Source organism: Rhea pennata, chromosome 2 (assembly GCF_028389875.1).
Source record: "Rhea pennata isolate bPtePen1 chromosome 2, bPtePen1.pri, whole genome shotgun sequence".
Taxonomy (NCBI): domain Eukaryota; kingdom Metazoa; phylum Chordata; class Aves; order Rheiformes; family Rheidae; genus Rhea; species Rhea pennata.
The window spans coordinates 16,899,519-16,912,509 of NC_084664.1; the positions used below are offsets into that span (position 1 = coordinate 16,899,519).

General features: G+C 34.2%; 1 protein-coding gene across 8 annotated transcripts in view; it reads left to right on the plus strand.

The window, feature by feature from the left end:
* The window catches only part of ZNF438 (zinc finger protein 438), a 59,360-nt gene that overhangs the window by 31,904 nt on the left and 14,465 nt on the right, over nt 1-12,991 (plus strand). For 7 of the 8 annotated variants that reach the window (XM_062568949.1, XM_062568952.1, XM_062568951.1 and 4 more), the window contains one exon: nt 7,571-7,627. In XM_062568949.1, the coding sequence (XP_062424933.1) occupies nt 7,600-7,627 (28 nt within the window). In that variant the 5' untranslated portion in view covers nt 7,571-7,599. Of the gene's footprint in view, nt 1-7,570; nt 7,628-11,743; nt 11,792-12,991 lie in introns of those variants that run through there. The other variant, XM_062568955.1, reaches the window with a different exon arrangement.

A 12,991-nucleotide genomic window follows, 5' to 3' on the forward strand; every position in this document is an offset into this window, starting at 1 on the left:
ATCCTCACAAAACTTCTTAGGAGTTTGGATCCAAACAGTGAATTAATGCTTAATTTGTGACTGGGGTAAGAGGAGAAGAAACAAGAGTAAATGGAATTGTGCCATTTTGAATTTTAGACTAGTCATTGCCAGCTAAACATGTAAGATGTCTCATATCTCTTGATTTTTTAAATATTAAATTAATTTAAATTTAAATTGTTAGAACTATTGATAGCATATATTTTATATAGTATCTTATAAAAAGAATGAGTGGATTATACTTCCAGAACTGTTGTTTCCAGCTGTCCTCAGAATCAAGAACAAAATGCAGGCATCTGTACTGATTCAGCTTTTCACAGCTGTTTCCACAACTGTAAGGTCCTGACCTGTATTCTAAAATGAGAAGCTTTGACTTTGTAGAACAGTAAAATGGCAAAGGTGTCTCTCTAATACAGAATTGGAGCATACGCAGGACTCTGGTTAGTGGCATTCAAAACAGTATTACCAAGAGGGTATTTACTAAGGAAAATATGAAAGTGAATATCTGTGGAATTATGGAAAAAGTATTAGTTTTTGACATTTTATTAAATGTCTAATACTAGCCATAACAACAGCTTTGCTGTTCTTTGCTCTCCTTTTTTAGCTTTTCAGAATAGAAGCAGTATAAATATTTGTGCGTGTGTATGTATATATATATGTGTATATATATGTGTCTGTGTGTATAGCAATATATATAAGAGTAGAGGCTGTTATATAATTCCTCACAGATTCTTGAGCTCTCTAACTTGGAGATAGTTACAACTGTAAAACAAGAATTGCTGAGATTGTATGCTGATCTATCTGGAATGGTAGAAAATTTTTGGAGCATTCGGATTTCTCGCAGTGTATGTGCTAGTCTTTATTCATATAATTGAAAAAATTTAGAAGTTGGGTTCAAAAGATTTATCTCCTCAAGAAAAGCAATCCTCTTTAATTTGCTTTCTCTGTTAAGCAAAACAAAGCAGTTGAAATACTGTATATTGTTCCATAAATAAGCTTTTGTTATCAACAAAAGGTTATTGAAAGTAGCAGAGAACCTGCCTTGCAGGCACAGTTCCATGCTGACAGATGGCCATGTAGGCGTGCCAGGGAACCATTATACAGATCACGTAACAGAGTATGAAGTGAAGGATTTTTACCCAGGATTGCCACGGTGGCAGTCAGTGTGTGTGCGGCTTCAAGGAAGTGTGCTCTGACTGGTCCATTTAATGGGATGACCAAAAATTTAAAAATAGCCTGGGCTGGCATACGGTATGTTTTAGGTTCTGATGGGTCTTTACTGGGAGAAGTGACCAGTTGCAAATGAGGCTTCTGTTTCTTTCTGGCTGTCTACTGAAGTTACCAAATGGACTCAGCCAAAAGGTGTCTGCTATAGACACACATTTCTCCCTGAGTAATTACCTATGGATGGAAACATAAGCAATGTATAATTTCTCTTCTAAGAAAGCTGTACTTCATTGGTATGTTTGCATATATAATGGAAGGATGAGGATCTGCTGATAAAAGATGAGATCATAATATGAAAATACCATTTAAAATAGAAAGATCTTAATTCAATTGGCCAGACTCTTGAAATTGAAGATTTGGATATTGAAATACAGAATATTTTTCTTATTTTCAGAAATGCAGGTCAGCTATTGCTTGATTGTTGGGTATTATTTTTTATTTTTTAAAACAAATTGGCTTAATGCCTTGTGCTTGATTTATAAAGTAGCCAAGTACTGCAGGGTTTTGGCAGATACACTTGCTCGAACAAATGCTTTTGTTTGTCACACCAGTCAGTCTTTAGGTTTGTCACTTTTACCTTCCTCAGGATTTTTGTTACATTTCATAGCTTCAGTGTTTTAATCCTTTGTTTTGAGTCTAATTCAGCCTTAAAATATTTACAGATTTCACTGTTTTTTCTGGGAGTTAAAATGATTATATTGGTAAATTCCATTCATTCACACTTTTTGAAGAATATAATTTTTGTTGAAGGATTTCTAAATTTCAGGCAAGAACAGTTGCATGACACCCTCATTTTTGAGGTGGCACAGTATGTAAAAGGACAGTTGTGAAAAATTAAGTGACTGAAATTGCTTTTGAAATATAAATGGATACTTATGGGCCTCTATTAGGAGAACATATTTTCTAAATTGGAGCAAGTCCTTAATGTTTCTTTTTAGCTGAATGTTTTGCTTCTGAAATGAAATTATATAATATTATTTAATAGTTCTTTACATGTCTAGCTTTTAGTCACAATTTGTAATTAACTATAATATGAAATTACAAGATTTGATTTAATGCCTTCTTCCAGTACCTGAGCTAATGTTCTCTGTATTTGAAGATACAGTCGTTGTCTTTGAGAAGCTTTGTTCTTCTAACAAAAGGCACCAAAAATAAATTCTGTTAGGGTCATAGTGGTTTAGTTTAATACTATTATGATAATAAGTACTATAATTACTTTCAGATAGTTCTTCCTTCCCAGAGGATGAGATTTTTAGTTCTGAGCCTGCTTAAAGCATGAGAATGACAGTAAAATTAATGTCATAACCTTTGCAGCCTATTTATCGTTTTTTGTGTAGTATCCTGAAGAATTTTGTGTAACATCTAAAATAAATGTCTTAGTATGGCCAAGTATCAAATTAGGTTAATTGGGTTCACCTGATAGACATGCTGAATCTGAGTATCAGGACACCAATTTCATGTAAAAGACTGTGGATATCTTTCTGTGAAAATTGCTTTTGAATTATTGCATGTATATGCTCTGCTTTCTTTGATTGTGTGTTAAAGACCATTTTACAGTACACTTTTAAGATTATTTTCAGTTTATTTGATTTTTTTGGAACTTTTTTTGTGTAGTAACATAAGGATCCATAAAAGCATGAAAGAACACATTTGTGGCTTTGAGATAAATTATATTTTTTAATTTCTGTCCAAGACAACTTTAACTCCACTTTATTGTAATCCTGGTAATAGATTTCTTTTCATCTCTGATCAGTCAACAGTAGATTTCTAGAGAAGTAGTTTGACTTCAGGAGTAATTCATCCTGAATGATTTATTTATTGTTCTGTATTAGTATTACAAGCTGAGTAAAACAGATCTAAAGATTATATAGAATTTTAAAAGCCTTGTCATTAGGATAGACTTGCTGGTAGATAAAGTGAAATTGATGATAAGGCTACATCAGAATAATCAGTGTCATCTTTTGTATTTGAAAAGAACCTGTACTGAAATCATATGCAAGTGCTATGAAATCCATTCGTAATTAAGGAAGATGCTATATCAAGCCAGATTTTTTTTCATTTGATTATGAATTCTGCTGAGGCAAGTGTAGGAAGCTGCATAGATGTTATAACCTTGAACTTCTATACTTCTGTACTGTGCACTGTCGGAATTTCAGAATTTTTTGATAAAACGTCAGTATACTTTGAGGACATGCATCAAATGTATGTAGATATTAAGTATCCATTAAATATGTTACAACCTGGCTGAAAGATCTCAGCAGCTCTCAATAGTGCATTAACATGAATCATTTTATTTTTAGTATGGTTGGGGTGGGACTGGTTCCAAGCCTAGCACTGGTCAATGATCAGAAAGATAGACTAACCACCAACAAAGTTTGAAAATAGTGTGTAAACGCACAGGGCAGTTGCACAGAGTTATGCAGTTTGCTTTGTGAATTGTGTTCATATACAATGAAAACATGCTGTAGGATAAAATTCTTCAATTTGAAAGAAATTTTGCAATAGAGTGATCTGTAGATAGCCTTTAAAATGGCTGAGATACATTTAAGAGTAAGGAGCTCAACATGAATTTCTAATGCAGCACTGCAGCAAATGCAACTAATACAGTCTTTGGAAATATGTGAACAAGATTAGCTTTATCTTGCTGCGTATTATCACTACAACTGTGTGAAATACTGCGAGCATACATTTAATAACAGAAAAGTTTTAAGGGGTGGAAGAAAGAATCTTGCTTTGACTTCAAGCTCTTGGGCTGTTCCATTTTTCTGAGGGAAGGTTACATGATGAAACATCTGTAAAAAATGAAGAGAAATGAAAGACTCTGCAGTCTAACAAAATCATTCATGAATGGCTAAAAGATGAAAAGTTAATTTGAAAAAGCTTTTTTTTTTTTTTTTTTTTTTTTTTTCATTGACAGTAGCTGATCAATGAACTGAACAGTCAAATGAGTGCATTTTCTAGGTCAAGAGAGATACCTTTCTGCAATTAGGGTTGGATTCCAAACAGGGATGTCTGTACAAAATGTTTGGTTTTTTATAGCCCCTCGTTTTAGTGTTAGGATTTGTGAATGCTTGGAAGAAGATGTACAGCTTGTATTTCCATGCAGTGTTGTAAGAATTATTGATCTGTATTCTTAAATCTGGTTTATTTGTTATAATCCTAAGAGGAACTAGTAACTGTGAGTTAGACGTCCTCTTAAGTGGTTTAATGTGCCATACAACTGAGAAGGCATGTGAAAATCTATGAAAATACTACTTTGAAATAGTAATTTTGAGAACCTTAGTTTGAACACCTATTTCCTAAAAAGTTTTTCACAAGAATATGTTATTATAACTTCTTTCTCTGTGTTTTCAAGTATTGGCAGCCCTAAAATAGAATGAAAGCTTTTGGCCTTGGTTGGTTCTGTAAAAAGAAGGCCTTTGAGCCTTAAAATTGAGCAATACGGCCTTAAAAAAGAAAAAGTGGGGGGGGGGGGAGCGTAATAGTCTAGGTGACAAGTTGAAAATCCACACTGGTTCCTGGAAGTGTTTTGCCATTCCAAATTAACATCAGTTTGGTCTGTTCCATTCTTGTAGTTGAAAAGGAAGTTGCATATATGTTAGCCTGATGCGAAACGTGAGTTTAGATGACGTGAAGTACTCTTGTACACTGTCTGACTCATCAGGCATTGGCTGCATAAGCACCACGGACAGAGGCCTTGTGAGCCACACCAGTATATGCTGATACACACCAGGAAACCTATGCCACTAGGCACGGCTTGAAGTACAAGAGGTGTGGTGCGTGTTGCAGGTGGCTCAACACAGAAGGTAGGGCTACCAAAGGTGATTAATCTGTTTGCTGTGCAAGTGCCCTCATTGCTGCAGCCATGACCTGCTTCCTTTTGTCCTTGATGTTGGACTTCCTGGAAGAGTTCTCGATTTTTCTTTTTTGTACACTACTACAACCCACAGAGCCTTTACCTGCCTGGAAGCTTGCTGTTGCTTTTTCAGAGTCATGAGTTGCAAGAGTGACAAGAAATGTATTCTAGACTTACATTTATGTTTGGTAATTGTAACAGAAATTGTCCTAAATACTTTTATATTTAAAAACCTGTCTTTTCCTTCTTATGTGCTTAGAAGGAGGCTCTTGAGCTCACATCTCGAATGTTCTTTGTTTATGATTCTGCTAACTGTTATAACCAGGAAAATAAATAAAATTCACATCCTCACATTTGGCTCTGCTCATGGAAGGTTTTTGTAGATACACAATGGTAGGGACTGCTTGTTCCAAGTAAACTTCCAAGTAGTTGGAGTTTCAGCTGTATCACGTCAGTGGACTTGTCTGTTGCCTTCCTGAAGTTTCCAACCACATCAAGAATTTTGTACCCTGAGTGACTTGTGACTCTTACTTTATATGTTAGTGAAATTGAGCAAAACCAAGCTATAAGGCAGACTTCCAAAAGCCAGACTCTCTTATGACAATGAACATCTAAGTGAATAACACGACAATGTAACATAATAATAATATTAAATGATGATTATGTAAGATTATGTCTTACATAATTGACTGCCAAGTCATGCTTGACCAAAGCTCAAATGACACACTCTGACTACACTGGAGGGAAATATGCCAACTTCTAAGTCACTAGGTGACCCCTTGATAAAATGCTAGTTTATGTCAAACATTGTGCATCAAATACTGTGTAGAAACAATAGCAATTCTGGAGAGATGGCAGTATAACGTCTGTTTTGCATACGTGAGCTAATACTCTTCAGCTTAGGTTCTATGGAAGATTCTGCTCATCAGTCAGCTACATGGGATCCATGCAGGCAAATGTTTGAAGGAAAAGGATTGTCTGTGGTTCTTCAGAATGCATTATCACTTTGGAATTATCCCCCTTTTTTGCTTTGAAAGGGGTTTTGAATTACAAGAAAGCTAAGTTAGTTGTACCCACTATTGAACTATGAAGAGTACGTATGAGCATATATGTAACTGAGGAACACTTCATGTAAAACTCTAGTGTTATTCATATGAGATATGGGCATCCTGGGATCCATACAAAGAACAGAATTTTGAAAAATTATTGCTGTAGTAGGGTTGCTATTCTATTTTTACGGGTCATAGTCTTTTCTCAAAAGGAGAAAAAGATAGTACTTTTTTCATAGGAAACATAGCTTTTTTATATATAAATCAATAAAATGTTTAAATCAATAAAATCACTAACCATAAGGTTAAAATTTGGAAGTGAGTTATTACTGTATAGCAATACTGATATTAGTGGGCTGATGAATGCTGTCTCGGTACATATGTTGACTAAAATTGAAGACTGAATTGGTATACAACTGATGTACATGTTGATACTTAATTTGTTGTAGGTTTGTTGAATTGGATAGGTCAGAGTATGATATGATAATCATGTTGGTTGCTTGAGACCTATGCACTTCAGCAAAAGTTGTTAATGACCAAAATTACCATCATGTAAATAAAGTTCTAGAGCTATAAGACATTTATTTTTCAATATGAGCGTGTTACACTACAGCTTGAAATTCTTAGGTGATAAAGTTATGTTTGCATTGTGCCTTATAGGATGATAACAGTAAGTAAAAAAATTGTCACAGGATCTGTGAACAGTCATAGAAGAAGTGCATACTGAGTTAATAGTGTGATCAGGTGGTTCTGCGACGTTCTTTTGGAATTGAATTGTGTTGTCTTCATGGTTTTCTTCTGTCATGCTGTGTAAAGCTAGAACAACACCTACTATAATATTGACTATACCATTTGATAAAGCAACAATTAAATGGGCTAAATTACCACCGGCAAAGATCGGCCTTTCATGCCAAGTTTGAAATAGATTTGCTGGGACATGTGGAAGTTTTTGGTTTTGCATTGATCAATGCTTGTACTGTGTGTGCTGGAATTAATTAGAGTTGTTCACATTTTTTTCAATTACTAAATTGAGTTGAAGTATCAATATGTTAAGAAAAAGTATGATAAGATAAAAAAAAGATCGTGTATTTTAGAAAAAGATTTACTTACCATGACAAATTTTGTCCAGTTCTTACAAAATAGTTTGAGATATGTCAAAATATGAACATAACACAAGATTTTATTTTATTCTTTTACCAATATAACCATGAAGTTAATTAAATAGCACATAAAAATATTTGGCTTGTGCGTGTGAAAATAAATAGCCTTCTTAATTGTGATTCTTCTCTTAAATCATACTGAAGTTTTCAAATATAAAGGATTTATTTTTTGGTCTGGTCATACTTTAACATACTTTATTGCTAACTTAGTTTCTGAAAAAGTGTTAAAACGTCTCAGTATCTGTATTTCTTCTTTCCAGGAACATTGTCATACCTATTAGAGGGCATAATGCAGAATCCTTTAACTTTACCTGCAGGTACAGTATACTTTCTGTCCTTCTGTGAGAAACGAGAGATTTGTGACTTGTAATGTTGTTGTTGTTAATAAATCACTGTATTACTCATGTCTTTTACTCTAACCTAGTTTGGTTAAAAAAACCAACAATTATACTGGAGCAGTTATTACTTAAAACAATTGTGATAGCTAATATTGCTTTCTTTAGGACATTACTAATAACTGTTACCACCTATAGTTGAAACAGTAAATATATAGCTCTGCTTCTTAATTGCTTCAACAGAATTAAATATCCAGGGTTAAATGAAATTTATTTTATCCTAATATATTTGAAAATCATTGTCGTATTTGATCACCATGTAATTGGAGGTCAAATAATATATCAGTTTTCAAGTTATATTAAAAGATTAGCACAAACCAGAAAATATATAATTTCTAAATATAAGTTTATATTTACTTTTTTCCAGCAATTTTTTTTGTATTTACCTATATTTTTACTCTGTTTTGTCTCTTTGCTAGTCTTTTGTTGATTTTCAGTAGCTAATGTCTGAGTTTTTCCCTCCATTATTAGTAAGGATGTTTGTGCTGTAACTGTGTATACCCAAGCCTCAGCATGTTCGTCCATAACTTTAATTTCTTTTCACCATTGATCTGTGTCACAATGCTTGTGTTTAAATGTGATTTTTAGCTTGAATTTCAGCTTGAATGATAATTCTTAAATGTGAGGGAATGTTTGATGTGTATGACAAAAGTCGTAATGGACTTTTCAGAACCGTTGTAGGTTGCAAATTCAGTGTCCATTTTTAGTACTTACATTAATGAAGAAAAAAAAAGTACTATGTATTACTTAACTAGAAGCTTTTACTGTCATGAAAGTTTATATTTTACCTGTTTTGGAACACTGAATATTTTTTATGGCACTGTAATAATTCTGAGGAAGCTCTTCCAGGATGATGTGCGAATTATCTTAGCTGATGAGTTCTGTGCCTGAGGGGACCATTCTTTCAAGGGAAATGCTTCTGACTGTGGTGTGAAGCCATCCACCTTGCAGTGTACTACTCATCTGTGTATTTATGACTAAAATAGTGAATTTTAATACTTAAAAACTTTAACTTTTCCTTTAAATGATAGGAATTTGAGAAGTTTGTAGTCAAATTCAATATAGAGTTTTTGTTAAAGCCATTTTGAGTAATAAGAGGAAAAATGTAGTCTGTGAAGGTGTTTGCAAAGTTAAAACTGAGGAATCATTTGCTTTGGGATTTTTTCTCTTAAAGAGAAATCTTGCCAGTTAGTATTCTATTATCAACATTCACCCAGAGTGAATTCTAAACTTTGGAAGTAGGAGCATCGTGCTGGAAGCTGTAACCAGATCCTGACTAAGATCTATATCACCATGGAATCATGATATTCTACAAATATACTAGTCTTAGTATACTTGGTTTTGAATTCTTCTCTCATCACTCTTATTTTGCCCTTGTATCAAGTATCATTTTTGTTTTTAAATGTATTATTGCACTTTGAAAATGCTGAGACTATTAACAATTTTTGATAATTCATGTGCAATTTTAAGTTGGTACATTTCTTACAAAGAAGAGTTTTGAAGATAAATGGTATTGACAGTAGAGCCTGTCAGTCAGTTATGCACAAGATAGTGTTTCTGTCAGCCTTGCTGTGCTGTGAAAGTGCCTGTTATTTTTCAGTGGAGTATGGAAGTAATGATTAGTGCAAATTTTTTGATTGACAGCATAAACCCTTTTCTCCTATCATTTGTCATGTAATAGCAGGAGTTCTGTAATTTAATATGTACTCCTTCAGGACATGGGCATTTTTCTCAAATTAAAATGTTTTGTATGAAAAGTGATTCTGTCATTTATGCAACAATCCATTGATAACCTCTGTTTAAAAAGTTGCATTTTCCTGAATAGTAATACATATTTAATTTCTGATATTTTAATTGTTTCCTAGGAATTATGAAATCACCACTGAATCATTATATTCTGTAATTCACATTCATATTGATATTTGCTGTATAGCAAGTTTTTTTAGCATTCCATAATTGCACAAAATATCATTGTGGGTTATTGGCTTGTTAGAGGACTAAAATAGCTTTAGATGAGTGGTATTGTCAGATTTATAAAAACCTTTTTGTTAAATGGCTCAGACATAAAATAATTGTGTAGGTAAGGCTGTCTAGGTTTACCTAGAAAATCATTTAATCTTCTTTTGTGATTTTATGATGTATATTGGAAAAGCATATTCGTGTAAGCTGGAATCATAGTTTCACTCCTTGGGCATATTTATTTTAATGAAAAAAATCATTGTATAGTTTAAAAAATCATTTTATATAGTTTAGTAAATCGTGTATCAATGTTACTGTGGTTATTTGGTGCAAGGAGATCTCAAACTTCAATTAACCATGTAAATGTGTTTCTTAGCATCAACTCTCACTTCGTCGGAAACCCTGCTGCCTTTATGTCATTAACATAAATGCAGGTGCAAATAGCATTTATGCACTTTGATAGAAAGCAGTTGGAGACATTTCACTGTGGGACACGACACTTTCAGATTGTGTACATCTGTTCAAATAATGTATCCAAGCCAGTGACATGAGTGCAAGGATAAAAACATCTGCCCCTGAGACCATTTGCTGTACAGCAGATGCTTACATCTCTATTTATGCAGATGGTTTGTGTGATGAGCTGAGCAATGATGAAAGCAAAATGTTTGATAAAGATTTCAGAGTATTTCTTGGGATAGGAAAATGTGTTGGTAATTGTGCTTAATTTTCAGCCTATCAGAAGAGAGCATCTATTTCAATTTATTGATATTTTCTGTAATACAGACATATTATTCCTGATATTAACATGATAAGCACAAAATCAATAAGCAGATTTGTAGATATAAAAAAAAAATGCACAAAATCTCTACTGTGGATACAGAAGGATCCTAAATAATCTAAGTAATTACTTTTTAATAGGAAGACTTAACTACTTTGCTTCAAAATTTCACCTGTACTCAAGATTATACAAAATGTTGAATTGATTGAAAAATTTGAAAAGATGATTTGAAATAGTAGCTTTGCTTCAAACAACTTAGAAAAGTTGTTTAAAGGTTATGTGTGATGGTATAAAAGATTTTAGGACATCAGGGATTTTTCAAGAGCTGTATTTAGCATTACAGAATCATTACACCTGTGGTTTGGCCTTTCTGTTATTTTGAAGTTACCGCAGGAATAGTTCACTTGAGCTGCATATCTAAACTGAGTTGGCACTTTAAAAAAAAATAAACATACCCAATGATTTGCCCTTCACTGCTTGAGCAGGACTTGCCCGGTTCCCAGGGATGGACTCAGCTGTATTTTCCGTGCATTTTCCTGCTGGAGGCCTGCGCCGTGGGCTGTCTTTGTCCCCAGAGGACGGACCCTCCCTGCTGGGGCGCCGTTGCTTTCAACAGAATAAGCACTCCAGATAAACGTGAATTTAGTTTGAAATTTAATGATGTGTCTGCACAGGGCAACTCTTAAGGATGTTATCTTTGGCTTGCATTCCCGTTGACTATATTTCTGGTTTAATTCCATCTTATGTTGGCGTGCATTACAAGTGTTTGCTTGTATATTATCAGTTATCATCAGTGTATGCAATAGATTCCCTTTTAGCACCCCCACTGCCTTCTTTTGAGAACTAATGCTGCCTCTAAGCAGTACAGTAGCTAGTTTGAGCAGTTGAGCAATGTCAATGAACGTTGCAAATAACTGGAATTATGCACAGGGGGAAAAAGCATTTGGATGCTTGTTTAAATTATTCTCTTCTGCATCCTAATGCCAGGGTGGCCTAGATATGTTCAGGTTCAGCAGAAAGTGGTAATTTTTATATGTTCTAAAAAGTCATGTTGCCTTAGGACCATAGTCTTTCTGAAGATGTTTAAGCCTTTATGTGCTTTACAGGAGCTGTGTCTGTCTTTGAAAAAATACATCTGTTTGAAGTACTGAGTAGATCCTCTAATCTTTATTTTTGTTTTAATCCTTTTGTGCAATTGACTACAGGTGACAATGTTTTGCACATCTCAACCAGAGCTGTGTGGTCTTTTTCCAAAGAATTTTTCATCATGAAAAAGGAAAAGGGGAGCCACTAAGGAAACACAAGAGCCCTGGGTAGAGAATTCCACATTTGAAAGTTAAATCACCCAGGTGACTTTCAGAAGAAATGAACTATTTACAGAATCTCTCAGAAATACTCTCCAAGGAATCTAAATTTAACAGTGTGTTATGTAGTCTACGCTTTCTTTGCAGTTGATAAACTGTGTGCTCATACAGAAAACTTTCACAATAGGACAAGCAAAGTCTGACCATTAAGTCTTCTCATCCTCTGCTCATCTTTAATGAGGGAGCACTTCCCTAGGTTTGTAGTACAAAAGTCACCTTAAAGGTGTTTTTAATGCCTTGGATTATATAAATTTGCTCTGTTAAGAGTCCATAAGTCAAAGTGGTCTATGAATTGTTTGTTTTTTCCTGTGTTTCCTCTTCAGAAACAAGTGCGTTGATTTTCACATAAAAAGGGAAACTTCATAAAATGACTTACAGTTTCACTCTTCTTCCCATAATGCTCTATATTTTTATATCTCTATTTGTAAAAAAAAATAAATTTTGGGAGTAAGAGGCATAATTCCCTTACTGTAATCAAAGGCAGAGATTTTCTATCCCGAGGAGTGGGACTGGATTCCCAGGAAAACAAAGATTGATTTTATTCTCAGCTTATTTGAAAGGGGAGCAAGATTCTAGTCAGAAAGTATTTCATGACTTATTCATATAATGGTTCTACTTGACCTTTCTGTGCTGCATATTTTCTGAAGAATTCTGCCTTCATTTTCATAGCTGACCTGGCCATTGTTTCCTGCACCTCAAGAAAAAATAGGTTTATTAATTAGCACCAATATTAGATGTATAAAGAACTTGTCCAGGCTGTTGTGATCTTCATAGGCATTTTTAAAAGAGTTTTACATTTGCATCAAGTTTACAAGGAATGAATTACTGTTTAGGTCTGTTTCTTTCCTGAAGGTCATTTTAAGACATTTCAGCTGGGAATTCTCTCAGAAAATAATTTTTTAAAGACTAGTTTCAGTCTTTTCTTTCAAATCTTCTGTTGGTACCCACCTTCCAAAGTATCAGTCATATACACAATGCCACTGCAAGCTTGTGAATTCAGGGACCATCGCTTGCATCACCTCCCTTTAGCTATTTTCTGAACAATTAGTTCCCCCAAGTGGTTGTGTCACTAAAGCTGAGCTTTGCAAATCTCCAGGGATGGCATTCTGCTTTGGGTAGAATGACGAGGCAAAAAACCCCAAAGATAGAACACAGGAACTGCAGTGCTACCAGAATTGTTTCTTT